The sequence below is a fragment of the Ammospiza caudacuta genome, chromosome 1, assembly GCF_027887145.1.
Source record: "Ammospiza caudacuta isolate bAmmCau1 chromosome 1, bAmmCau1.pri, whole genome shotgun sequence".
Taxonomy (NCBI): Eukaryota; Metazoa; Chordata; class Aves; order Passeriformes; family Passerellidae; genus Ammospiza; species Ammospiza caudacuta.
Genome location: NC_080593.1, coordinates 156,600,861 through 156,627,066, shown reverse-complemented (window position 1 = coordinate 156,627,066; position 26,206 = coordinate 156,600,861). Strand labels below are relative to the sequence as shown.

The 26,206-nt window shown below is 66.1% G+C and overlaps 1 protein-coding gene across 5 annotated transcripts in view; it reads right to left on the bottom strand.

The window, feature by feature from the left end:
* Positions 1-26,206, bottom strand: part of PLEC (plectin) — a 50,587-nt gene that overhangs the window by 21,065 nt on the left and 3,316 nt on the right. For 2 of the 5 annotated variants that reach the window (XM_058816131.1, XM_058816139.1), the window contains exons 2-20: positions 15,787-15,848; positions 14,810-14,899; positions 13,268-13,345; positions 13,078-13,170; positions 12,605-12,771; positions 11,443-11,558; positions 10,869-10,975; positions 10,663-10,782; positions 9,475-9,570; positions 8,966-9,093; positions 8,232-8,325; positions 7,992-8,146; positions 6,541-6,859; positions 5,830-5,907; positions 4,932-5,093; positions 3,716-3,820; positions 3,066-3,161; positions 2,863-2,988; positions 1,718-1,870 (exon numbers count right to left, since the gene is read on the bottom strand). In XM_058816131.1, coding sequence (XP_058672114.1) covers positions 1,718-1,870; positions 2,863-2,988; positions 3,066-3,161; positions 3,716-3,820; positions 4,932-5,093; positions 5,830-5,907; positions 6,541-6,859; positions 7,992-8,146; positions 8,232-8,325; positions 8,966-9,093; positions 9,475-9,570; positions 10,663-10,782; positions 10,869-10,975; positions 11,443-11,558; positions 12,605-12,771; positions 13,078-13,170; positions 13,268-13,345; positions 14,810-14,899; positions 15,787-15,848 — 2,345 coding nt within the window. Of the gene's footprint in view, positions 1-1,717; positions 1,871-2,862; positions 2,989-3,065; positions 3,162-3,715; positions 3,821-4,931; positions 5,094-5,829; positions 5,908-6,540; positions 6,860-7,991; positions 8,147-8,231; positions 8,326-8,965; positions 9,094-9,474; positions 9,571-10,662; positions 10,783-10,868; positions 10,976-11,442; positions 11,559-12,604; positions 12,772-13,077; positions 13,171-13,267; positions 13,346-14,476; positions 14,513-14,809; positions 14,900-15,281; positions 15,297-15,786; positions 15,849-17,962; positions 18,116-26,206 lie in introns of those variants that run through there. The other 3 variants (XM_058816114.1, XM_058816122.1, XM_058816147.1) reach the window with 3 other exon arrangements.

Genomic DNA, 26,206 nt, shown 5'->3' with positions numbered 1-26,206 from the left:
ATATTCCCCAGTGCGCCCCCTGATATTCCCCAGTGCGCCCTCATATTCCCCAGTGTGCCCCCCGATATTCCCCAGTGTGCCCCCATATTCCCCAGTGTGCCCCCCGATATTCCCCTGTGCGCCCCCATATTCCCCAGTGTGCCCCCATATTCCCCAGTGTGCCCCCGATATTCCCCAGTGCGCCCCCCGATATTCCCCAGTGCGCCCCCATATTCCCAGTGTGCCCCCACATTCCCCAGTGCGCCCCCATATTCCCAGTGTGCCCCCACATTCCCCAGTGTGCCCCCCGATATTCCCCAGTGCGCCCCCATATTCCCCAGTGTGCCCCCATATTCCCCAGGGTCCCCCGATATTCCCCAGTGTGCCCCCCGATATTCCCCAGTGCGCCCCCATATTCCCAGTGTGCCCCCACATTCCCCAGTGTGCCCCCCGATATTCCCCAGTGCGCCCCCATATTCTGCAGTGTGCCCCCATATTCCCCAGTGTACCCCCATATTCCCCAGGGTCCCCCGATATTCCCCAGTGCGCCCCCATATTCCCCAGTGTGCCCCCCGATATTCCCCAGGGTCACCCCATATTCCCCAGTGTGCCCCCCGATATTCCCCAGTGCGCCCCCCGATATTCCCAGTGTGCCCCCACATTCCCCAGTGTGCCCCCCGATATTCCCCAGTGTGGCCCCCAATATTCCCCAGTGTGCCCCCCGATATTCCCCAGTGCACCCCCATATTCCCCAGTGTCCCCCGATATTCCCCAGTGTGCCCCCCGATATTCCCCAGTGTGCCCCCATATTCCTCAGTGTCCCCCGATATTCCCCAGTGCGCCCCCATATTCCCCAGTGTGCCCCCCGATATTCCCCAGTGTGCCCCCCGATATTCCCCAGGGTCCCCCGATATTCCCCAGTGCGCCCCCACATTCCCCAGTGCGCCCCCTGATATTCCCCAGTGCACCCCCATATTCCCCAGTGCGCCCCAATATTCCCCAGTGTGCCCCCCAATATTCCCCAGGGTTCCCCGATATTCCCCAGTGCGCCCCCATATTCCCCAGTGTGCCCCCATATTCCCCAGGGTCCCCCGATATTCCCCAGTGTGCCCCCCGATATTCCCCAGTGCGCCCCCATATTCCCAGTGTGCCCCCACATTCCCCAGTGTGCCCCCCGATATTCCCCAGTGCACCCCCATATTCCCTAGTGTGCCCCCATATTCCCCAGTGTGCCCCCCGATATTCCCCAGGGTTCCCCGATATTCCCCAGTGTGCCCCCCGATATTCCCCAGGGTTCCCCGATATTCCCCAGTGCGCCCCCTGATATTCCCCAGTGTGCCCCCCGATATTCCCCAGTGTGCCCCCCGATATTCCCCAGGGTTCCCCGATATTCCCCAGTGTGCCCCCATATTCCCCAGGGTCCCCCGATATTCCCCAGGGTCCCCCCACATTCCCCCATGGGCCTGGTGCGGTCTCACTCTGGGTGGGGGGCCCTTTGTGTCCCCCCTTGTGTTTCCTCCATGGGGCTGGGGCAGTGTTAGAGAAGGGTGGGAGGTCCCCCATGCGTGCCCTTGTCCCCAAGGGTGCTGTCTGACCAGACTGGGGGGGTCCTCCTGTGTGCCCCCCATGGGGCTGGGGCAGCATCAGAGCGGGATGCTGGACCCACCACGTCCCCCCACATCCCCCCATGTCCTCCCCAGGGGGACCAACCCCAATCCCAGCCTCGTGTCCCCCTCACCTCCATTTGCTTGTAGTCACAGACGGCCTGGATGGGGGGCCGGCCCTGCAGGGGCGTCGAGGGGCTGCGTGGCTTCAGCTGCACGATGGTCCTGGCACGGCGGGACAGAGCCCCCAGCTGCGTCCCCAGCTCCGCCAGCTGCTCCTTCTGCTCCTGTGGGGCAGGTTTGGGACACCTCAGGATTTGGAGTGCCCCATGGTGTGGAGGGGCATCAGAACTTTAGGGAGGTACCAGTTTTTTTTGAGACAGCTCAGAAATATCAGGAGGTCCCAAAGGGTTTGGGAGCTCTTGGGATTTTGGGGGTGTTCTGGGAGTTTGGGGAGGGGTCAATATGAGGTGGGGGGGTCACCCCAGTCTGTTGCAGCAATGGACATGTTGGGGTCACCCCAGGGTCTGCAGTGGGGTGGGCACCCCAATGTCACAGACATCTTTTATGAAAAATCCTTTTCTTCGGATTTTTTTCTCCTGAGAAGCTGAGAGGCCTCAGGAACAAAACGTAAACAATGATTATCTGCTGCTGTGGGATGCAACAGGTAGATCTTTGATCGGCCCACGTTAGATGTTTGTGATTAATGGCCAATCACAGTCCATCTGGCTCGGACAGAGAGTCCGAGCCACAAACCTTTGTTATCATTGCTTTCTATTCCATTCTTAGCTGGCCTTCTGATGAAATCCTTTCTTCTATTCTTTTAGTATAGTTTTAATGTAATATATATAATAAAATAATAAATCAGCCTTCTGAAACATGGAGTCAAATCCTCATCTCTTCCCTCATCCTCAGAGCCCTGTGAACACTGTCACGACCCAGCACTCTGCAGCTGGACACCCCAGGGGCTGCTGTGGGACTCTGATTTTGGGGGCTGCCACTTCAGAGTCGCCAGGGGCTGGGGTCACCCTGCACGTGGGGTCACCCTGGGGCTGCCATGGGGCTGGGGTCACCCTGGAGGTGTCACCCTGAGGATCTTGGGGGGATCCACTTGGGCAGCCCCTGGGCTCCCACCTGCCCTCAATACAAGGTCATGCAGCAGGGTCACCCTGCAGATCTGGGGAGGGTCATCCTAAGGGTCCCCCCCGGGTCTGGGGGTCTCGCTGGGGGTCTCCCCAGGGTCTGGGGGTCCCCCCGGGGGCCTCGGGGGTGCCCTCACCGCCAGGTCCTGCAGCAGGTCCTCGAGGCGCGTGGCCGTGGTGCCGCGGTCGCAGCTGAACTTGCGCCGCATCATCTCCTCCGTCTTGCGCAGCAGCTCCTCGGCCTCCCGCACCTCAGCAAAGAACTGGAGGGGCCAGGGGTCAGAATTGGGGGTCACGCCTTCCCTCCCACTCCCAGCCCCACCCTGGCATCCCCCCGTACCTGGAAGTAGTTGGTGTTCTCCTTCAGGTGGGTCTCGATGCAGCAGCAGAGCTGGAGCATCCAGCTCCACTGGGTCTGCAGCGCTGCCAGGAACGCCTGGGGGGAGCAGGGGGGACACCGGGGCTGGCACCGAGGGCACCTGCACCACTACGGGGGCTGGCACCCTCACCTGACCTGCAGCCACACCTGCACCCACACCCGACCTGCACCCACAGCTCTAGCCTCACCTGCACCCACACCTGAACTGCACCCACACCTGCACCCACACTTGACCTGCAGCCACACCTGCACCCACACGTGACCTACAGCCACACCTGCGCCCGCACTGCTACGGGCAGCCGCACCAGAGACCCCGAGTGAGCACTGCAACCCACACCAGCGACCCCCAGTACCTGCTGCACCCCACACCAGGGACTGCCAGTCACCACTGCACCCCACACTGCTGACCCCCAGTGCCCACTGCACCTCCCACGGCTGACCCCCAGTGACAACTGCACTCCCCCATTTGCCCCCAGCCCCTCTCATGCCCAGCATTCACCCCCAGCCCCTCTCACGCCCCCCATTTGCTCCCAGCCCCTCTCACGCCCCGCATTTGCCCCCAGCCCCTACTGCCCCTCAGCGCCCCCATTCGCCCCCAGCCACACACCCACCTCCAGGGTCTGTGCCCCGGGGTGCTCCTCCCGCAGCAGCCGCTCCCCCGAGGTCCGCAGCTCCTGGATCCGCCGCTCCCGCAGCTCCAGTTCCCGCATCAGCGCCTGCGGTGGGGGCAGGGCTCACACTCGTGTGCACGGCCAGGGGGCAGGGCTCACACTCGTGAGCAGGGCCGGAGGGCAGGGCTCACACTCGTGAGCACAGCCGGGGGGTTGGGTCGGGGCTCACACTCGTGTGTAAAGCCAGGGATTCAGTCAGGGCTCACGCTCGTGTGCAGGGCTGGGGGGGCAGGGGGCCATGGGGGCAGGGCTCACACACGGCCAGGGGGTTCAGTCAGGGCTCACACTCGTGTGTAACACCAGGGAGAATGGGGGGGTTCAGGGTTCACACACATGTGTTGCGCCAGGGGGCAGGGAGGGGGGTCAGGGCTCACACACGTGTGCACAGCTCTGTGTGTATGGTTACACCTGGGGCTGTGTGTGCAAGGGGGGCTCTGGGGGTGCTCAGAGGGTTATGGGGGCTCTGGTTGGGGGGGCACATGGGGGCTCAGTGCTGCAGAGCAGGGAGGGGACCACAGGACACAGCCATGTGCGTGTCCATGTGTGGGGATGGCACACGTGTGTGTGTGTGTGTGTGTGTCCATGGGTGTGTCCACATGGAGCAGCTGTGTCCTCCATGCGTGTCTGCCATGCCTATCTCTGTATCCATGTCCATGCCCATCCCTCTGCCCATATCGTGTCCATGCCCATCCCCGTGTCCGTGCTCATTCCTATACCCATGCCATGTCCATGCCCATTCCCATGTCCACGTCTGTCTGTGCCCATCCCTGTGCCTATGTCATGTCCATGCCCATCCCCATGTCCATGCCTGTGTCCATGCCCATCTCTGTGCCCATCCCTGTGTGCGTGTCCATGCCCTTCCCTGAACCCATGTCATGTCCATGCCCATCCCCATGTCCACGTCCATGTTCGTTCCCATCCTTGTGCCCATCACTGTGTCCGTGTCCACGTCCATCCCAGTGTCCATGCATGTGTCCATGCCCATCCCTGTGTCCATTTCCATGCCCATCCCTGTGCCCATGTTTGTGTCTGTGCCCATTCCCGTGTCCATGTCCATGCCCATGCCTGTGTTGTGTCGGTGCCCGTCCCCATGTCCGTGTCTGTGCGCATCCTCATCCCTGTGCCTGTGCCCACGCATCACCCGCCGTGCCCGTACCGAGTAGCTCTCCTTCTTGGCCGCCATGGCAGGGTTGTTGTGGCTCCAGTCGAAGGCCACCTCCTCCTCCTCGCGCTCGCTCAGCCACAGCAGCTCCTTGGTGGCGGCGCTGACGAAGCCGTGGAGGCTCTCCAGGTGCCGCAGCCGCGACTTGGAGGAGTTCTGGGGGGCACAGGGGGTGGTTTGTAGCTGCATCCTCACCCTGCGTGGCCTCACCCCACAGGGCTGCCCCCTGCACACCCTCTGTCTTCCCTCATTCTCCTCCCCACTTCCTCCCACGTCCTGCGTCTTCCTCTCCACAATCATGCCCAGCACAACACCCCCACCATTGTCCCCCCTCCTGTCACACTCTCCTCCATCAGGTCACACTCCCCTGCCAGGTCCCCCCCCCCCCCCCCCCCCATCTCACACCCCATCAGCAGGGCCAGGGGATCTCACCTTGTCACCCCCTCATGGATCACATCCCCTCCCCAGCAGGTCCTCCCATATCTGCCACCACCCCCTGACCCCCCCAGGCCATACACCCACCCATGACCCCCCAGGCCACACACCCCCCTGACCCCCTATGTCACACACACCCCCTGATCCCCTATGTCACACACACCCCCTGATCCCCCAGCAGGCCCTCTCACATCACAGACCCCCCATGACCCCCCCCAGGCCACACGTCCCCAGCAGGTCCCCCCATGTCACACACCCCCCTGATACACCAGCATTGTCCCCTCATGTCCCACACCCCCCCTGATCCCCCAGTATTGTCCCCCCATGTCACATACCCCCATGACCCCCCTGGCCACACATCCCCAGCATTGTCCCCCCGTGTCACACACCCCCATGACCCCCCATGTCCTACACGCCCCCACGCCTGCCCCATCCCTGCGCAGCCCTTGGGGCTCACCAGCAGCTTGGCGTACTGCAGCTCCAGCTTGCCCAGGCACTCCCGGTAGGCGCCGCTGGGGCCAGGAGACAGCTGACTCTGCAGGGGACACCATCAGCTCAGGAACCCCACCCCAGACACCCCCTGCACCCCACAAAGGGAGTGACAGAGGGGACTCGAGGGGAGGGCAGGGCACCAGGGTGCAGGGGCTGGGGGATGCACTCTGGTCACGGTGCCCCCCACCCTTGTGGGGTACCCGGGGACCTGGGGGGCTCCAGAGCTTCAGGGACCCCGAGGCACAGAGCAAAGGTAGCCCCAGGAAATGCTCAGGAGCAGGAGAGGGAACAACAGCACTGGGGGGACCCCTTGAGGCAGAGTGGGGACAGCCCCAGAGGACCCCCAGAACCAGGGTGTCCCCAGAACCCAGGGGTCTCACCCTGTCACCTCCAGCACCCAGGGGTCTCACCCTGTCACCTCCAGGACTTGGGGGATCCACAGCACCCTGCAGGGTCTCACCCTGTCACCCCTGGGACCTGGGTGTCCCCAACACCCAGGGGTCTCACCCTGTCACCCCCAGCACCAGGGTGTCCCCAGCACTCAGGGGTCTCACCCTGTCACCCCCAGCACCAGGGTGTCCCCAGCACTCAGGGGTCTCACCCTGTCACCTCCAGCACCAGGGTGTCCCCAGCACTCAGGGGTCTCACCCTGTCACCCCCAGCATCCCGGTCTCACCTCATCAGCCCGTGCCCGCTCCACCTTGGCGCGGAACTCCTCGATGGCGCGGTGCAGCCCGCGGTGGGCGCCCAGGTGTGTCTCCACGGTGGGCAGGTCGGCGCCCCACTCGGCTGTGGCCACCCGCCGCTGGTTCTCCTCCACCCAGGCCAGCAGCTCCTGCAGGTAGCGCAGGGGAGCGTCGTCGGGCTCCGGCCGCCGCTGCTGCTGCGCCGCTGTCACCGCCACGGGTGTCACCGCTGTCACCGGCGCCCCCGACTTGAGCCGCAGGTTGTACTCGGTGCGGATGGACACCAGGCGCTCGTGCAGGCGGTACACGCTGCGGGGAGGGAGGCGTTGGTGGGGCACAGGGGCCGTGGGGGGCTCAGGGGGCAGGGGGAGATTGGGGTGCACAGGGGTTTCAAGGGGGTGCAGGGAACATGGGGAGTTTGGGGACATGAGGAGATTTGGGGTGCACAGGGATTTTAAGGGGGTACAGGGAACCTGAGAAGTTTGGGGATATGAGAGGGTTTAAGGGCATGAGGAGCTTTGGGGTGCACAGGGGTTGCACAGGGAAGAGTGAACATGAGAGGGTTTGGGGACATAAAAAGCTTTGGGGCACACAGGGGTGTCAAGGGGGTACAAGGAATATGGGGAGTGTGGGGGCATGAGGAGCTTTGAGGTGTACAGGGGCTGTAAGGGGGTACAGGGAACATGGGGGGTTTGGGGATATGAGAGGCTTTGGGAGCACGAGGAGCTTTGGGGGTGTGAGCAGCTTTGGGGTGCACAGGGATTTTAAGAAGATACAGCAAACATGAGGAGTTTGGGGACATGAGAGGGTTTGGGGATATGAGGAGCTTTGGGGTGTACAGGGGTTGCAGGGGGTGCAGCAAATATGTGGAGTTTGGGGGCATGAGGAGCTTTGGGGCGTACAGGGTTTGCAGGGGGTGGAGGGAACATGGGGAGTTTGGGAACACAAGAGGCTTTGGGGGCATGAGGAGCTTTGGGGGGTATAGGGGTTGTAAGGGGCTACGGGGAACGTGGGGAGTTTGGGCATATGAGTGGGTTTGGGGTGCACAGGGGGTGCAGGGGTGTGGAGGGAACATGGGGAATTTGGGGCACACAGGGGTTTTGGGGGGTACCGGGAACATGAGGAGTTTGGGGTGCACAGAGATTGCAGGGGTGTACAGTAAACACGGGGAGTTTGGGGGCATGAGGATCTTTGAGGTGCACAGAGGTCAGAGAGAGCTTTTGGGGAGAGTATGGGGGGCTTTGACGGGTACAGGGGACATGGGGGACATGGGGGGCATGGGGGTCACAGGAGGCTTTGCAGGGTTTTGGGGGACATAGGGATGGCTGGGGGTGCAGGGAGCATGGGGGACATGGGCAGCATGGAGGACACAGGAGACATGGGGGACACAGAAGGACAAGGAGGGCTCCGGGGGCACAGGGCCACGGGGACGAGCCCGTACCGACGGTACATCTGCTCGCCCTGCGGGTGCCGCCCGTCCTTGAGGGTCTGCACGTCGTTGAAGAGCAGCCGGATCATGGCATCCGCCTTGTCCAGGTCCCTCTCCACCTCTGCCGCCTTCTGCGGCACCTTCCCGGCCGCCAGCAGCCGCACGTCCTGCGGGAGGGGCAGGGACCGTGAGGCCACCACGGGAGGGGCACGGCCGGGGCTGTCCCCCTGCCTCGGGGCCGCCGGCACTCACCGCCTGCAGCAGAGCATCCGCCTGGTTCAGCTGCTCCTCACAGAGCCCCGACTCCATCTGCAGCTTGGTGACCACGCGCTGCAGCCGCTCCAGCCTGCGGGGACGCACAGGGGGACACGGTCAGCACGGATCGAGTCCTGCCAAAGGGGCAGCTGTCCTGGCTGTGCATGGCATGGGTCCATGCTGCATCTTGCTATCCTGCTCCCCATCCCGCTCCCAATGCCCCCATATCCCCATCTTCCCATCCCCATTCCACTTCCAACCTCAACCCTAATCCCCCCCATCCTCATCTTCCTTTTCCCATCCCTATTCCCATCCCACTTCCAACCTCAACCCCAATGCCCCACATCCCCATCTTCCTTTTCCCATCCTTATTCCCATCCCACTTCCAACTTCAGTACCAATCCCCCTCATCCCATCTCATTTCAATCCCCATCCTGCCCCCCATCTCACCCCCATCCCATCCCACCCCAATCGCCCTCAGCCCCATCCCCGCTGTCCCCGCTGCTGCCCCCATCCCTGCGCTGCCGTGCCGTGCAGAGCCGTGCCGTGCCGAGCCGCGCTCCAGGCCGGCCGCAGAGGTTTCCCAGCAGGAGCGGTGACTCACAGCCCTGCGGTTCCCCCTCGGGGGGGCCGGGACACCCCACCCGGGCCCAGCCCCGCGGTTTGGCAGCGGCAGGGGGGTGTGGATGCCAGCGCGGCCCTGCCCGCTCCCCTGGCCCCCCCGAACTCGCCTCTCGAACTCAGCCCGCAGCAGCTTCTCCCGCTCCAGCACGGCCACGTGCAGCCGCCCCCACTCCTTCTCCACGTCCAGGGGGTGGTACCCGGGGGGCACCTTCAGCTGGCCCGACTGCACCGCGCCCTGCACGGCCCGAGTGTCACACACGGCCCGAAGGGGCAAGCCAGACACTGCCGCGGGACCCCCGGGACTGCGGGACTGTGACCCCTTGGGACCCCCGGCACCCCGGGACTGTCATCCTCTTGGGACCCACCCAGGGCACCACAGCCCCGCAGGACCACCATCCCCTTGGGACCCACCCAGAGGCCCCCAACCCTTCAGGACCACCATCCCCTTGGGACACATCCCCAGCTCCTCGGGACCCCTGGGTAAGAGGATCCCCACCCCTCAGGACCCGAGATCTCCAGGGCGTCCCCCTCAGGCCCCCCATCCCCTTGGGACCCCGAGCAGCCATGACCGCCTCCCTAGAGCCCCTGGAAGCCCCGCCGCAGCCCTTGGCCGTACCTCCAGCGCCTGGAAGATGGCTTTGGAGCGGTTCTTGTCGGCCTCCCGAGCCGGCAGCTCCGTCTCCTTGAACTTGAGGAACTGGCGCCAGAGGATCTGCCGGGAATGGGGTGGGGGGCACAGCTGAGTGGGGACCCCCAGCCCCAGCTGCTGCCCCCTCCCCAAGCACCCGCCCTGCCCAGCTGCAATTTTCCATGTGTGCAGAGCCGCGGGAAGGAAGTGGCCGCGCTGGGCTTTGCCAGCGGTGACTCACGGCACAGCCAGGCAGGGTGAGTCACAGGGCTCCCCCCTTCATGGGGCACCCGGCTCTGTCCGGGCTCGGATCCCCAAACCCTGCAGACCCCCACGCTGGCACCAGAGGGGGCTCCGTGCCACAGCCACACCCAGGTCACATCGGGGCGACTCATGGCATGGCACAGCTGGCCCTGTGCTGGCACGGGAGCTGCCAAACTGGACATGAGCCACCCAAGTGGGTCTGCTGGCCAGCTGGCACCCCTCACTGGGCACGAACCACTCATGGTGGGGCTGTGGTCAGCTGGTACCCCTCACTGGGCATGAGCCACCCTTGGTGGGGCCATTGTAGGATTCTGCCACCCACTGCCCCAAATACCAGTGGCTCCCAGGACCAGCAGCACCATCCCTGTCTCTGTGCCCATCCCCGTGCCCATGCCAGGCAGCAGCACTGTCCCTGTCCCCATGCCAGGCCAGCAGCACTGTCCCTGTCCCTGTGCCCATCCTCGTGCCCATGCCAGGCCAGCAGCACCATCCTTCTCTCTGTGCCCATCACTGTGCCCATGCCAGGTCAGCAGCACCATCCCTGTCCCTGTCCCTGTCCCTGTCCCTGTGCCCATCCCTGTGCCCATGCCAGGCAGCAGCACCGTCCCTGTGCCTATCCCTGTGCCCATGCCAGGCCAGCAGCACCATCCCTGTCCCTGTGCCCATCCTCGTGCCCATGCCAGGCAGCAGCACCATCCTTCTCTCTGTGCCCATCACTGTGCCCATGCCAGGTCAGCAGCACCATCCCTGTCCCTGTCCCTGTGCCCATCCCTGTGCCCATGCCAGGCAGCAGCACCGTCCCTGTGCCCATCCCCATGCCCATGCCAGGCCAGCAGCACTGTTCCTGGCACTGTGCCCATCCCTGTGCCCATGCCAGGCCAGCAGCCCTGCTCCTCTCTCCAGCAGCCTCACCTCGATCTCCTCGTAGCTGGCAGGGAGGCGCCGCTCCTCGAAGAGCGCCGAGTGCTGCCGGCTCCACTGCAGCAGCCCCGTCACCACCTCGTAGTACTCCTGCCAGCGCAGCTGCAGCTCCTGCGCAGGGGGACACGTGTGGGGCCGGCTGTGACACGCCAGGGGGTGGCAGCAGAGGGGTGACACCCCCGGCACCCCAAACTCACGTTGGCCTTGACGCCGTCCTGCACCTCGGGCACGCGCGGCATGGCGTCGTACAGCGAGGACACGTAGGTGATGATGGACTTCTCGTCGGGCTGCGCCACATCCACGTCTGTGGGGAGAGAGGGGGTCAGGTGAGGGGAGGGAAGGGGCTCTGACACCCCGGGACCCACAGGACTGGGACCATCATCCTCTCAGGACCGACCCCATATCCCCCAAGACCCCTGCGACCCCGGGACCCCCGGCACCTTGGGACTGTCATCCCCTTGGGACCCACAGCCCCTGGGACCATCATCCTCTCGGGACCCACCCAGAGCCCCCCAACCCTGCAGGATCATCATCCCCTTGGGACCCACCCCATTTCTCCCAAGACCCCCAACACCCCAAGACCCCCGGAACCCTGGGACCATCATTGCCTTGGGACACATCCCCACATCCCCGAGACCCCTGACACCCTGGGATCCACATCCCTGGGACCACCATTCCCTTGGGACCCACCCAGAGCCCCCAACCCTTCAGGACCATCATCTCCTTGGAACCCACCCCCTGTCCCCCAAAACCCCTCACCCCAGCCCATACCTTCGGGGTCCAGCAGCCGCGTCACCCCCAGTTCCCTCTCGGCCACGGTGAAGGCCTGGTCTAGGTTCTCCAGGTTGTTCTGGCGGTACACCCGGCTCATGTCGATCAGCATTGGCCTGTGGGTGGGGGGCAGCGGGGGTCACTGGGGCTGTGGGGACCCCAAAACCCTGAGGAGAGCAGGTCCCCCCTTTTCTGGGGGTGCCTCATCTGCCTGTACTCCTGCCTGGCCAGCCCACACCCCACACCAGGGGCACTGGCGGCAGGGGAGGACCCCAGAGCCAGCACAGGGACAGGAGGGGCTGGGGATACACGCAGCCCCCAGTGGGAACACCAAAACAGTCAGAGCCCCCATGTCCTGGGAACTGGGCACCCCAACCCTGCATGAGGCTGGCACCCCTATCCCCTGTGGGGCTGACACCCCAATTCCACGTGGGGCTGACACCCCAGCCCCATGTGGGGCTGATCCCCTAATCTCCTGTGGGGCTGACACCCCAGTCCCATGTGGGGCTGACACCCCAATCCAATGTAGGGCTGGCACCCCAGTCCCATGTGGGGCTGACACCCCAGTCCCATGTGGGGCCGGCACCCCAATCCTATGTGGGGTTGACACCCCAGTCCCCTATAGGGCTGACACCTTGGGCTCCCCTTGGGGGTCTATGGTGGGGCCAAGCTCAGTGTGGCAGTGCCGTGGGGCAGAGCATGGCACAGCTGTGACACAGCACAGCTGGCTCATGGCACACCTGGCACATAGCACAGCTGGCACCTGGCACAGTGCAGGGGCCTCCCCCCATCCGGCACAGCCCTGCACATATTTGCACTCCCCAAAAGCATGCAGAGGTCCCAGCAGGACCCGTGGGGACCTGCCTGCCACCGCCCCAGCGCGCCAGCAGCGGGAACGGCACTGCCAGCATGGCTGATGGGCTGGGACTCGTCAGGAGCACGTGCTCATATTGGCCCAAATAGGATCAGCGCAGCTGCCCCACGAGCATGGGATTGGCAGAGCTGCCCCATGAGCACACGCCTGCCCATGGTGTGGGTCACACACATGGATTACAGGCAGCACAGCTGCCCCATAAGCAGCTGTCATGGCTGCCCCATGAGCACACGCCTGCCCATGGTGTGGGTCACACACACGGATCACAGGCACCACCATGGCACCCACCTGTGCCGGTGGATGATGGCGTTGAAGAGGCGCCCGTCCCGCCAACTGGTGGTGAAGTTGTCGCAGCGCAGGCCCTGGTAATCCTCCACCATCCGCTGGGACCACAGCAGCAGCTTCTCCTTGGCTGTCATGTCCTCCGACTGCCCGGTCACCTGGATGTCTGAGATCTGCCAGGACACAGCTGTTAGTCTGGAAACTGGCACGGTGACACTCGCTGCATGGCCACAGTGACACCACTGCTGCCCCACTGGGGACCAGCGGAGGCCCCCAGCCCCACAAATTCTGGATGTCTGAGATCTGCCAGGACACAGCTGCTACTCTGGAAACTGGCACTGGCACGGTGACACTCGCTGCATGGCCACAGTGACACCGCTGCTGCCCCATTGGGGACCAGACCGGCCCAGAGAGGCCCCCAGCCCCACAAATCCTGGCCCCTTGGTCCCACTGTCCCATCCCCACCCCGCCAGGCTCACCTGGAAGTGCAGGATGATGGTCCAGATGAGCCCCAGTGTCAGTTTGGGGTTGCCGTCGGCGATGTCATCGTTGCGGATGTTCACCAGCTTCACCTGCAGCACAGGGCACACGCAGGTCAGGCACGAGACAGCCTGGCACGGCACAGCCCCGGGGATTGTGGGCATCCTGGGGGTCCCTTCCCCTCCTCACCTGCCGGTGCTTCAGGTAGTTGAGGGCAATCTGGACATTCTGCAGTTTGTGGAAGCGCATCCGGCCCTTCTCCCGGGGCTGAGGAGGGGAGGGAGAGGGAGGCGGTGAGTGCAGCCACACACCCCTGCCGTGTCCTGCCACCGCGGCCCTCCTGTGACACCAGGACACGGTGCCACCACCCCGTCCTGCCCTCAGCCCGGCGCCACCCGGCCCGTCCCAGCAGCGCCGCACATGCCGATGGCACCCACCCACGGCACCGCCCTCGCACTTTGCCCCTTGCGGTGGGGACGCTCCCCATGCTCCCCCCGCGGACCCGGCGGCACCGGCTGTTCCCACGCACCGCCCGGCGGCACCGGGACCAGCGGAGCCGTCCCGGGGGGAGCTGAGTGTCCCAGTGGCACGGCAGGCACTGCCCGGGCGGGACTGGCCTCAGTGCCAGCACATGACGGTGCTGACAGCGCGGCTGCCCCACGGCCACGGTGGTGCCTCGCCATGCAGCTCCCCAGCACGCTCCAGTGTCCCCCCAGCAGGACCAGGAGCTGGCAAGAGGGGTGAGACCCCATACTTGTGGGTCCTGAGGTCCTGAGTGCTGCCCCACATGTTCCTGCCCCACGGCAATGCCAAATTCCACCAGCTGAGCGCAGCTTTGGCTGCAGGGAGAGCTGGGGACTCCATGAGCCCCCTGGTGCCACTCAGCCACGGAGCAGGGTCACTCCTGTCCCACAGAAAGGGGCCACCATGGACCCCACTCTGCAACGGAGCAGGGTCACTCCTGTCCCACAGAAAAAGGGCCACCATGGACCCAGAGCTAGTCACGGCCAGGGCCAGCCCTAGGGTGAGAACCCAGGAGTTGGTGGCCATGTGCCACCCTCTTGCCAGCCACCCCACGGAGCCAGCAGCACATCCAGCTGTGGTGCCAGGAGCGAGTCCAGCTCCAGCAGGGTGGGATCGCTCCCAGGGATGCTGCTGGTGGAAGATGACTTTTGCCTCTTGCTGCTGCCACTGAATTGTGGCCCAGGGAAACCCACCCCAACAGCTCTGGGCATCGGGGGGGCACCAGGACAAGGCAGAGCATGCAGCAGAGCCCAGGGGCGGCACCGGGACAGGCACGGCACAGGGCACGGGCATGCACACCGTCCTGGGACATGCTGGGCACCGCTGTCACAGCTCCGTGCCGTGCGGGGCCGTGCCGAGAGCTGAACCACTCACCAACCGCAAGGTCCGCAGGACGTCGCGCTCCCGGGGCTGCCCCGGCCAAGCCGAGCGGAGAGGAGCAGAGAGAGGAAGAAGGAGGAGGAGGAGGCAAAGGCGGCGGTGGGCCGGCGCCAGGAAGCAGAGAGGGCACCAAAGCAAAGAGAGGTTAGAGGCGGGGGGCGCGGGCACTCCGCGGGCACCGGGACGGACGGACCGACGGCCAAGCAGGAAGAGAGGGAACAGAGGCAGGCAGCGAGGGGGAGGACGAGGATGAGGAACGAGGACGGCCGGCGGAGGGGTGCCAGCACGAGGTGGGGACAGCGTGGGGCAGGGCAGAGTGGCACCTACCAGGGTGTCACCCGACAGCACCTCCAGCAGCGAGATGAGGTTGTGCCCGTCCCGCAGGTCCTCGTACAGGTCGTTGACATGGCGCTGCGCCTGTGGGGACAGTGACAGGGGCATGTCAGGGGGGCTGGGGACAGCTGAACATCCCCCCCACCCAGCCAACACCCCAGTGGGTGCCCAGTGACCCCCCAGTGCAGCGGGTGCTCACACACAGCCCCAAGTGCAGCTGGTGCCCCCAGTGCCACGATCCCCAAAAACACACACAGCAGCTCCCCCTGTGCCAGGATGGATCTGGCATCCCTCTGGCATCACTCTGGCATCACTCTGGCATGCAGAAACCCGCCGTGAAGGGCTCAGACCCCCCGCCCACCGTGAAGGGGTCAGACCCGCTGCCTACCACAGTGGCAGCCCCAGGGTGTGCAAAGAGGAAGAGCGCAGTGGGACAGACAGACAGAAAAAGAGAGGAAGAACCTACCTCTGGTCGCCAGTGCTGCGCAGGGCAGAGAGAAGAGAGCAGTTAGGAGAGAGCTGAGAGGGGACCCAGCATGGGCAGAGCATGGTGGCACCACGATGGCACTGCAGGGTCAGGGACGTGTGGAGACATATTGGGGGGGCTGGGCCGTGTCCCAGGGCGTGCCAGGCACCAAGGTGGGGCTCTGCCTGTGGCAGGGAATGGGGGCTGGAGGGGTGGGACAGGACTGAGGGCATCAGAGCACAGGGCACATCTCCAGGTGCCAAGAGCACCGTTCCCTTCTGGCATACAGGGAGGGCAGCAGGAGGGCAGATCCCAGCTGGAGGGCAGATCCCAGCTGGAGGACAGTTGAGAGGCCTTGGCCAGAGGTGTGGCACAGGAGCACCAGCACCAGGGACCCTCCATGGCCACGTCCTCAGCTGTACCAGCACAGAGGGCTGTGGCTGGGGGCGATTTGGGGCAGGGGACACTGGGGCAGTGGTGCCCGCTGGACTGGCAGTGCCCATACCTTGATAAGGTGTTTGTTGACCCATTTGGTGAAGGTTTTCTTCTGGACACGATCTCGCTCATCTGCAAGAGAGGAGAGGCACGGGTGAGCCAGCAGCAGCGGGGTCTTGGCACAGCAAAACCAGGCCCCGGCGGTGGCACCGCAGGGCACGGCTGGCGCAGGAAGCGATGAGCCAACTGCTGTGGGGAAGCACGGTGACTCACGGGGGTGTGGGGAGAGGAAACAGCTAACGGGGACCGGCCCCGGCGTGCCAGCACCAGCCAGCACCCACCAGCACCTCAACACTGAGATTAGATCAGTTGGCCAGAGCGCGGTGCTAATAACGCCGAGGGTGCAGGTTCCACCTCAGTACGGGTAAATTAAGGGTTGGACTTGGTGATCCTTGTGGAGCTCCTTTCAACTCAGGATATTCTGTGCCCCTGTGACTGCAGGGAGCAGGAGATGCCCACCCAGCCCAAAGCCCGCTGCACTGCTGTGAGGAGCCCCAGCCCTGCTCTGGGCTCAGTGGGCACTGACTGAGCGGTTTGGGCATGGCACGGACACAGGGACAATGGGTGCTTGTCCTGGCACAGTCCCAGCCCTGCCCTGGGCTTGGTGGGCACAGACTGAACGGTTTGGGCATGGCACGGACAAGAGGCCATGGGGTGCTTGTCCTGGCACAGTCCCAGCCCTGCCCTGGGCTTGGTGGGCACAGACTGAACGGTTTGGGCATGGCACGGACAAGAGGCCATGGGGTGCTTGTCCTGGCACAGTCCCAGCCCTGCCCTGGGCTTGGTGGGCACGGACTGAATGGTTTGGGCATGGCACGGACACAGGGACATGGGCTGCTTGTCCTGGCACAGCCCCAGCCCCAGAGGCAGGGCTCTGGTGGGGCACGCACGGGATCAAGGTGAGCCCACGCACCGTCTGCACTGCCAGAGCCCTGGGACACCCCAGGACATCCCCACACCCCCAGGATACCCTTCTGTGTGGGCACAGTGCCAAGCAGGGCTGCAGTGAGTCACGGCGCTCCCTGCCCGCTGCCCTGTCATTAGGGGATGGCATGGGAACGCTGACGCATGGGATGGGAACCCGGGATTCCACAGGACCCACCCCACAGCACCCGCTAACCCCCCATACCCCACTGCCAGCACCCCATATCCCCCAGCACCCCGCTAACCCCACAGTGCCCCATACCCCACTGCCAGCACCCGCTCTCCTGTCCCCTGCGTCCCCAGTGTCACCACCAGTGCCGTACCCAGCCCGCTGCCCCAGAGGGGCTCGGAGGGCACAAGCGCCCCCCCATTCACACACGGGGCGATGCCACCGCAGCCTCGGCAGCCGCGCCGCCCCCCTGCCCTGCCGTGGCGAGCCGGGCGCTGCGTGCCGGGTCTTGCCCCGCCGCGGCGTGCCGGGATCTGCCCACGCGGCACCCAGCGCCCAGAGGCAGCGCTCCCCGCCGGCGGAGCGCCCCGGGATGCTGCACAGCCCCAGGAGCCCCGCGGGCGCTCAGCGGCACGGCCAGGGCGTGCCGGGCCAGGAGCGGCCGCGGTATACAAGAGAGAGGAAGGAAGGAAGGAAGGAAACGTGGGGCGCAGTGCGCGCCGAGCGGGGGGCACCGACACCATCCCCGGCACCCGCGCACACCGCGCTGACACCCGAGGGGTCCCCGGAGCGGCGCCCACCCCCCGGCGGCGGCACAAGGACAGCGCGGCCAGGCCGGGGCGGCCGAGCAGGGCGTGGCAGGAAGAGAACGAGGGCACCGGGATGGAGCTGGGCGGCGGCCGGGGGGTCTGCAGCGCTCTGCCCCATAGCCCCGGCGTGGGGGTCTGCCCCACAGCCCGGCCCGCAGACACCGCCCCAGAGCCGGGGTCTGACCCACAGCCCGCCCTGGGTACACCAACCTGGGACACCGCCCAAGTATGGGGGACACCGCTCCGGTGTGGGGGTGGCCCCACAGCCTGCCTGGGGACCCACAGCCCCGGGAACAAGGACCCAGCATGGGGGTGTCCCCCCAGGGACCCCGGCCCGGTGTGGGGCTCTGCCCCAGGGACCCCGGCCCGGTGTGGGGCTCTGCTCCAGGGACCCCGGCCCGGTGTGGGGGTCCGCCCCAGGGACCCCGGCCCGGTGTGGGCTCTGTCCCGCAGGCTGCCCCGGGTGGTGATGCGATGGCGGGCGGCCCCCCCACGCTCGGTACCTTTGCGGCCCTCGGCCGCCCGCAGCACGGCCAGGTACAGGTTGTCCTCGGAGCCCGTTCGGGCCGGAGCCTCGTCCGAGGTGCGGCGCGGGCGGGACATGCTGAGTGAGCCCCGACACGGCTGAGCCCGACGCTGCTGCTCTGCCCTCCCGCTCCACCGCCCGTCCCGCCGCGAGTGGGGCGGCCCGGGGAGGAGACGGGGCTCTCTCCCCCCGCCCCACGCCCCGACCCTGCCCACAGGAAACTCCTGAGCTTTAACCCTTCCCTCGCTGCGCCTGCAGGCGGGATGGGACCCACGGAGCAGCCACGGGGAACCGGCACCCCCAGCCCCACACACGGGGCCTGAGAACCCTGGATCTGCAAGCGCGGGGAGTGGGGCCCTCTTCCTGAAGATCGGGGTGCTCAGAAACCCCTCGGCCCTCACCCAGGGCAGCCAGACTCCTGCCCCACACCTCGGGGCATTGAAACCCTCAGGAGCACAAATCTGTGGGGGGTGGGACCCACAGCCTGGGGCTGTTGGAGCCCCCCAGTCACCACACCTCAGCACCACCAGGTTTCCAAGCTCTGGAGCCTCAGGTCCCTCAGGTTTCCAGGTCAAGACCCTCCTTGCCCCTCACAGAGGGTTCCTAGAAACCTTCTGGCCTCATGGTCAGGAGCTCCCCAGCACCTCAGGCCCCAGATGGGACCTTCATTTCCTGTGGGGGTTTTGGCACCGCCCGGTCCCACAGCCCAGGGACCACACCAGGACCCCCAGCACATGCCCTGGAGCTGTAGGACCCCTGCTCCCCCCACGTGAGGCTCAAGGTGGAGCTCAAGCCCCCAGGTTCATCAGCCTCAGGTCCCACATTTGAGGGGCTCAGACCCCTCAGGGTTCAGGGTCACAACCCTCAGGGCTGGAGGATCCCCAGGATGGGGGACTGAGCCCCACAGACTCCCCCGGGTGCCCCCATGCACACACCAGCCCCAGCAGCAGCACTCCAGGACAGCACCCCACACCCTGCCCTGTGCTCCACAGCAACCACGGGCTCTCATATGGGGTGGGGGCATTGCCAGCAGGGTATGAACCCCCCTCCCCATGGATTCATCGCCCACCGCCCTCCCACAATGGGTGACAACGTCAGCTGAGGGGACCACAGGGTAAATCCAGGGCTTGCGCCCCTCTGGGGGCTGCATCCCCCCGGGACGTCCCTGCCCGGGGACCCCCAGGGTGGCTCAGAACCCCCAGCCCTTGGGGTGACACAGAGCTGCCAGCCCTGCCCAGGGCAGCACCCATGTCACCAACGTCACCAACATCACCCACGTCATCCGCGGCAGGGGTGGTGGCAGCTGCTGGGGAAAGGGCAGCCGTGGGTGCCCTGGGCGCTGCCAGCCTGGCATAGCCAACACCCCAATGCCTAGGTCTGCACCCCAATATCTATGTCTGCACCCCAACACACGTCAGGGCCCTAAGGCCCACTTCCTGCACCCCAGCGTCCATGTCTGCACCCCAATATCCATGTCTGTGCATCAACCTCCATGTCTGCACCCCAACAACCATGTCTGTACCACAATATCCATGTCTGCACCCCAATATCCATGTCTGCACCCCAACACCCATGTCTGCACCCCAAAATCCGTGTCTGCACCCCAATATCCATGTCTGCACCCCAAAAGCCATGTCTGCACCACAATACCCATGTCTGCACCCCAAAAGCCATGTCTGCATCCCAATATCCATGTCTGCACCGCAATACCCATATCTGCACCCCAACAGCCATGTTTGCACAATACCCATGTCTGCACCACAACACACATATCAGGGCACTAAGGCCCACATCCTGCACCCCAATACCCATGTCTGCATCCCAGTATCCATCTCTGCACCCCAATATCCATTTCTGCACTCCAATATCCATGTCTGCACCCCAAAATCCATGTTTGCACCCAATTACCCATGTCTGCACCACAATACCCTTGTCTGAACCCCCATATCCATGTCTGCACCCCAACATCCGTGTCTGCACCCCAATATCCATGTCTGCACCCCAATGTCCATGTCTGCACCCCAATACCCATGTCTGCACCACAACACCAATGTCTGCACCCCAATATTCTTGTCTGAACCCCAATATCCATCTCTGCACCCCAACAGCCATGTCTGCACCCCAATATCCGTGCCTGCACCCCAATATCCATGTCTGCACACCAATATCCATGTCTACACCACAATATCCATGTCTGCACTCCAACACCCGTGTCTGCACCCCAACATTCATGTCTGCACCCCAAACCCATGCCTGCGCCCCAAACCCATGCCTGCACCCCAATATCCATGTCTGCACCCCAATATCCGTGTCTGCACCCCCGTTGTGCAGCGGCGGGCGCTGCCCGTCCCCGGTGCGGAGTCCAAAGGACGCGGGGCCGCGGCCTCGTCGTGCCGTGACTCACGGTCCAACCGCGCACCGGCGGCGCCCCGGGAGCCCCGCCGGCCGCCGCCCACCCGTGATACGCGGCCCGACACCCACCCGTGACACGCTGTGGGTGCGGGGGCCCGTCGGGGAGCGGCAGCCGTGGCCGGGCCGATGCCCGCTGGGACGGAGCCAGCGCGGCCGCCGCGGAATGCGGGCGGCACCGGCCCGGCCCCGGCCCCGGCACGCACATTTTTCCGCCGAGAGCGCATCTGGCACGGGCACATCTGGCACAGGCACATCTGGCACGGGCACATCTGGCACAGGCACATCTGGCGCCCGGAGCGCGGTGGGAGCCCTGCTGACGCACGTCGGGGGAGGCAGGGACACCCCGGAGCCGTGGCTACCGCGACACGGCCGAAGGTGCCACCGGAGCTGAGAGGGAGTGAGGGAGGGACACGGAGGTGACACCGCCAGGGCGGTCACAGGGCTGGCAGCGCTGCGTTCCGGCACCGCGCTCACACGGGCCGAACCTCGGCACTGGGGCCGGGCGGGTTCTGAGCCTGGACCGAGAGCCTGGGATCGTTCGGAACCCAGGAAATTCCTCTGGCTGCACTGGAGGACTCGGAACCCTGACAGGGGGTTCAGAGACCTTCAGGGCAGCCAGGGGAATGTCCTGGGTTCCGACAGGATCGCTGCGGGGCGACGGGCAGAACGGCACCCCCAGAAGCGGCACCATCAGCACCGGCGCCTCCAGAACCGGCACCCCCAGCACGGCACCCCCAAAACAGCACCCCAGGCACTGGCACCCCCAGGACCGGCACCCCCATCACAGCACCCCCAGAACCGGCACCCCCAGGACCGGCACCCCCGGCACCGGCACCCCCCGGCTCCCGCAGGTACCGGCCGGGAGGACACGGCGGCGTCAGGGCGGGCGCTTTGAAGACCTGCCGGGGCGGCTCCTGGCACCGTCCCCGGCGGCTCCCGGGGCAGGCGGCGCCCGGCTCCCGGCCCTGGCAGCTCCCGGCTCCGGCGGCTCCCGGGCCAGCCGGGCCGGCCGGGCAGGAGCGCCCCAGTCTCGCCCGCGGGTGCCGACGCCACCGGGCCGGCCCGGCTCCCTCCCACGGCGTCTCCCACCCTCGGGGCTCCGGGGGAACCCCCTGGGAGCCACCAAGCCGCCCCCACCTCGACACCGAGCCGGGCACCTGTGCCAGGCACGGAACGGGCGCTGACAACACCGGGGCTGTGCCAGTGCCGTGGTGACACCAGGATGACACCGCCACGCACCAGGCTGGGACAACGCGGCAGCAAAGCACCGGGGCTGGGGGAGACATCGGGCCCCAGGCCAGGGAGTGCCAGGAGGTGCCAGGGTCTGAGGGTGTCAGTTGCTAGTGGGGATTGGCACCGGGGAGGTGTCAGGGCCCAGGGGACAACATCGGGAGGGGGTCAGTGCCAGGGGGTCACAGTGGTGGCACACAGAGGAGGACCTGGGGGACCTGGCACAGCAGGATGGGCACACGGGGCACTGAGGGCAGCGGCTCCCCAAGGTGTGGGAGCAGGGCAGGGTGGGTGGGTACGGGGAGATGAGCTGGGACAGACACACGGCCTGCACATAAGGACACACAGATACACAGACACACAGACACACAGCATGCACACACAGACACACGGCCACACGGCATGCACACACAGACACATGGTGTGCACACACAGATAGACACACAGACACAGACACACAGACACACAGATACACGGCGTGCACACAGACACACACAGGGACACAGACACACAGGGACACAGATACACAGACACACGGATACACAAGACACACAGATACACAGAACGCATACACAGGCACAGAGACAGAGACACACAGACACACGGACACATGGACACATGGACACATGGACACACGGTGTGCACACACAGACACACACACAGACCCACAGACACACATGCAGACACACAAACACACAGACAGACACCAGCACGTACACACAGGGTGTGCATGCTGTGTGTCTGTAGGTCTGTCTGTGTGTCTATGTGCACGCATGTGCAGACACACACACACATTAGGGTGTGCAGACACACACAAACACAGAGAACACATCTGTATGCCACTGTGTGTAACACATTTGTACACACATAGACACACCCCAGGACACCCGTGCACACACACATACACACACACACACACACACACACACAGAGAACACATCTGTGTGCCACTGTGTGTAACACATTCGTACACAGACATGCACCAAGACACCTGTTCACACACACACACACACACACGTGCACACTGAGACACACCTGCACTGGCTGCACAGGTGTGCACATGCTCTCACACATGTGCACACAGGCACAGACACGTGTGTGCACACACACACAGACATGCACACGCAGACGTGCACACAGACATGCACATACACAGCATGCACACATGCACAGAGACACACATAAACACACAGAGGCACACACAAAAGCACACAAACACACACAGAGCCACACATAAACACACAGAAACACACACAAAAACACGCACAAACACACATTTACACAATCACCCTTTCCTGGCAGAGCCCGCCCCAAACAGCGCAGCCCAGCCTGGCCTCAGGGCGGGGTCACAGAGGGGGCGTTGATCGGAGCGGGGGGGGGGGGGATCCGCGCTCACTCCGCCCTTCCCGGTGTCCCCCCGCCCTCCCGCCGCTCCCGGCTCTCCCCCCGTCCCGCCGCTCCCGCACCCCCGCTCCGAGACCCCCCCCGCGCTCCCCTCCCGCCCCGGGACCCCCCCGCTCGCCGCCCCGCGCCCCCCCGGTCCCGCTCCCCTCGGTCACCGGTGCAGCAGAGCCGGGCGCTCAGGTACCGCCGCCTCTCGGGCCCGGAGCCGCCGCTCAGCCAGTCCCCCCCGGGACCCGACATGGCTCCGCCGGACGGGACCCACCATGCACCGACCGACGGACGGACCCACGGCCGGGACCGACCCGCGGCACCGGGCGGACGGGACGGGACGGGCGGGTGGGGGGGGAAACGGGCGGGACCCGCCCCGCTCCGCCCCGCCCTCCCCTCAGCGGCCCCGGCTGCGCCACCGCCCGCGGCACCCGGGGAAACCGGAGGGATCCGGGGGAACACCCCGTCCCTGCAGCGCGGGGGAAACTCCATCCCACCCCCGGGGCGCGGTCCGGACGGGACCCCCCCTCCCGCACTCGGGACCCCCGTGCTGGGACCCTGCACCCCACACACACACCCGGGACCCTGCGCTCCCCTGTCCCCCCGCACGGAGCCCCCAGGACCACCCGGTACCGCGGTCACGGGGCTCCCCGACACCTCCAGCCCCGCGGCCCGACCCCTCCACACACACAGAGCTCCGGGGGTGGGGGCAGCCTGTGCCCCCCCAGCACAAACCGCTGACTCCAGCACCCACTCCTCCCATTCCTATCATTCCTCCCGGCTTCCTCTCCCCACGGGGGTCCCTGTGCCAAGGGCAGCCCTCAGCGCGTTTCCCGGGGGGCTTTTCCCCACCGACGCCCCCCCAACCTGCCGGGACCCCCAGTGCCCCCACCCCGCGGTCGGACGAGCCCGGCAGCACCTCAGGGCGGGATCTGTTTGTGCTGGGAAGGGGTTTGCTGCGGGGACGGGGGTCCTGGGGGATGCCGCAGCATCCCGGTGTCCCGCAACCCCCCGGCCCCCACAGGTCACCTTCTGCAGGCCCGCAGCAGCAGCAGCAGCAGAGAGAGAAGCCCATGGCGCGGCCCGGCCCGGCGCCCCCCGCCCCGCTCGGCGTCCGATCGCGTCTGGTGGGAGCGCATCGGAATCCGCGCCCGGAGCGCGGCCAGAGCGCGGCCAGTGACTCACACAGCCCACGGCCCCCGCCAGCCCGGCTCCTCCTGCTCCCGGGCAGCGCAGCTCAGCCCCGGCCGCTCTGCTGGGACCCCCCGGCCCCGCAGGGCTGCGGGCAGAGCGCAGCGGGCAGCTGGCACACAGCTGGAGGGGCTGGAACCACCAGGCATAGGCACAGGCATGGGCACAGGCATGGCATTGCGTGGCATGGCATGGCACGGCACGGCATGGCACAGGACCTCCGGTCAGGAGTGGTTTGAGGTGGCTGCAGCCCGTGCCAGCACCCTGGGTACTGAGAGGGCTGCTGGAGCAAGGCCCATCCCATGGGGGTCTCGGGGGGTCTCGGGGGGCTTGAGGGGGGTCTAGCGTTAAACCCCAACATGGCACAAGCCAGGCAGGATGAACCAGGCCAGCAGCAAGGCCCGGGAGTGGGGGCTGGGCACGGCACGGCACGGCACGGCATGGCACGGCGCCGAGGCACGGCTCAGCCCCACGGCAGCGGCAGCGCCGCATCTGTGCTGCGGAGATAAGGAGCCGGGGGGGCGGGGGGGCCGAGCCGGGCCGATAGCAGCCTGCGAACGGGGAACGCCGCCTGGAACGGGACACGCGTCCCGTGGGATGCGCCCGCCACGCCCGCCACGCTTCCCGCACGCTTCCAGGTCCCCGCCACGCTTCCCACGGCCCCGGGACGCTTCCCACGGCTCCGGGACGCTTCCCACGGCGGCACCGCGCAGGACGTGGGACAGCGGCGGGAAGAGCTTCCCCATGGCCGCCAGAGGCAGCGCCGGGGGGCGGAGGCCGTGCCGGGGGGGCCGAGATGGGGATGCCGGTGGTTGCCAGCCACGGCCCCTCGAGGCCGGTGAGTCACCGCTGCGGCCAGAAGCAACATCCAGCAACGCTCCCGGCCTGGCACAGCCAGAGCCGCCAGCGCGGTGGAAAAGCTGAGTGGAGCGGAAAGGGGGACACGGGGGGGGTTCCCAAACTTCTGGGGCCCCCACGCGCCCGCTGCCGCCACGTCTCTGGCAGCCTTGGAAACCGGAGCGGAGCCAAACAAACAGCGGCATCCTGCTGCCAAAAGCAGCCGGCGCCGCCGCCAGGCTGCCAAGCTCTGCCTCGCCCGCCCGAGCTTCCTCAGCCCTCTGCCCTGCAGCGCTCTGCCTCGCAGCCCCGCGGGCATGGCCATGCGGACCCGGACGGGAGTTCCGGCTGAGCTTTTCGGTTCCCCGAAAACACCTGCCTTGGAACTGTGCCAGGAGTGACCCGGAGCGCAGCTGGTACAGCCCTTCGTGGGCACCAGGCAGCCCCTTTGGGGGAACCGGGAAACCCACCGCGGACACCGGGCAGCCCCTTTGTGGGCACCGTGAAGCCCCCTGCGGGCAGCCCCTTCATGGGCACCGGGAAGACCCTTTGTGGGCACCGGGAAGCCCCTTGTTGGTACCAAGTTCCTTTTTGGGTACCGGGCGGCCCCTTGTGGGCACCGGGAAACCCCTTGTTGGCACCGGGAAGCCCCTTCGTGGGCACAGAGAAACCCACCACGAACACCGGGAAGCCCCTTGTTGGTACCAGGCAGCCCCCTGAGGGCACCGGGTAGCCCCTTGTGGGCACCGGCACCCCCTTGTTGGCAGCGAGCAGCGCCCCTTTCCCCGCACGAGGGTTTCACGATCAGCGCTCTAAACTTAACCCCCTGCCCCGCCGTGGCACAGCGGAGCGCGGGCACCACGGGGAGCACCGGGCACCATAGGGGGCACAGGGCACCACCAGGGGCGCCGGGCACCACCGAGGGCACAGGGCACCACTGGGGGTTACAGGGCATCACCGGGGGCACCGGGCACCTCCGGGACCACCGAGCACCACCGGGAGCACCCCCGAGCCCCGCGGGACGGGAGAGCTGCGCCCTCAGCACCGCCCAGCGCAGCCGATGCTGCCGGAGCCCCCCGGGCGCTCGCAGCTCGCAGTGATGGGCCCCGGCAGGTGCGACCTTGGGGGTGTCCTTCGGGCTGGAGCCGCGCCAGGGATA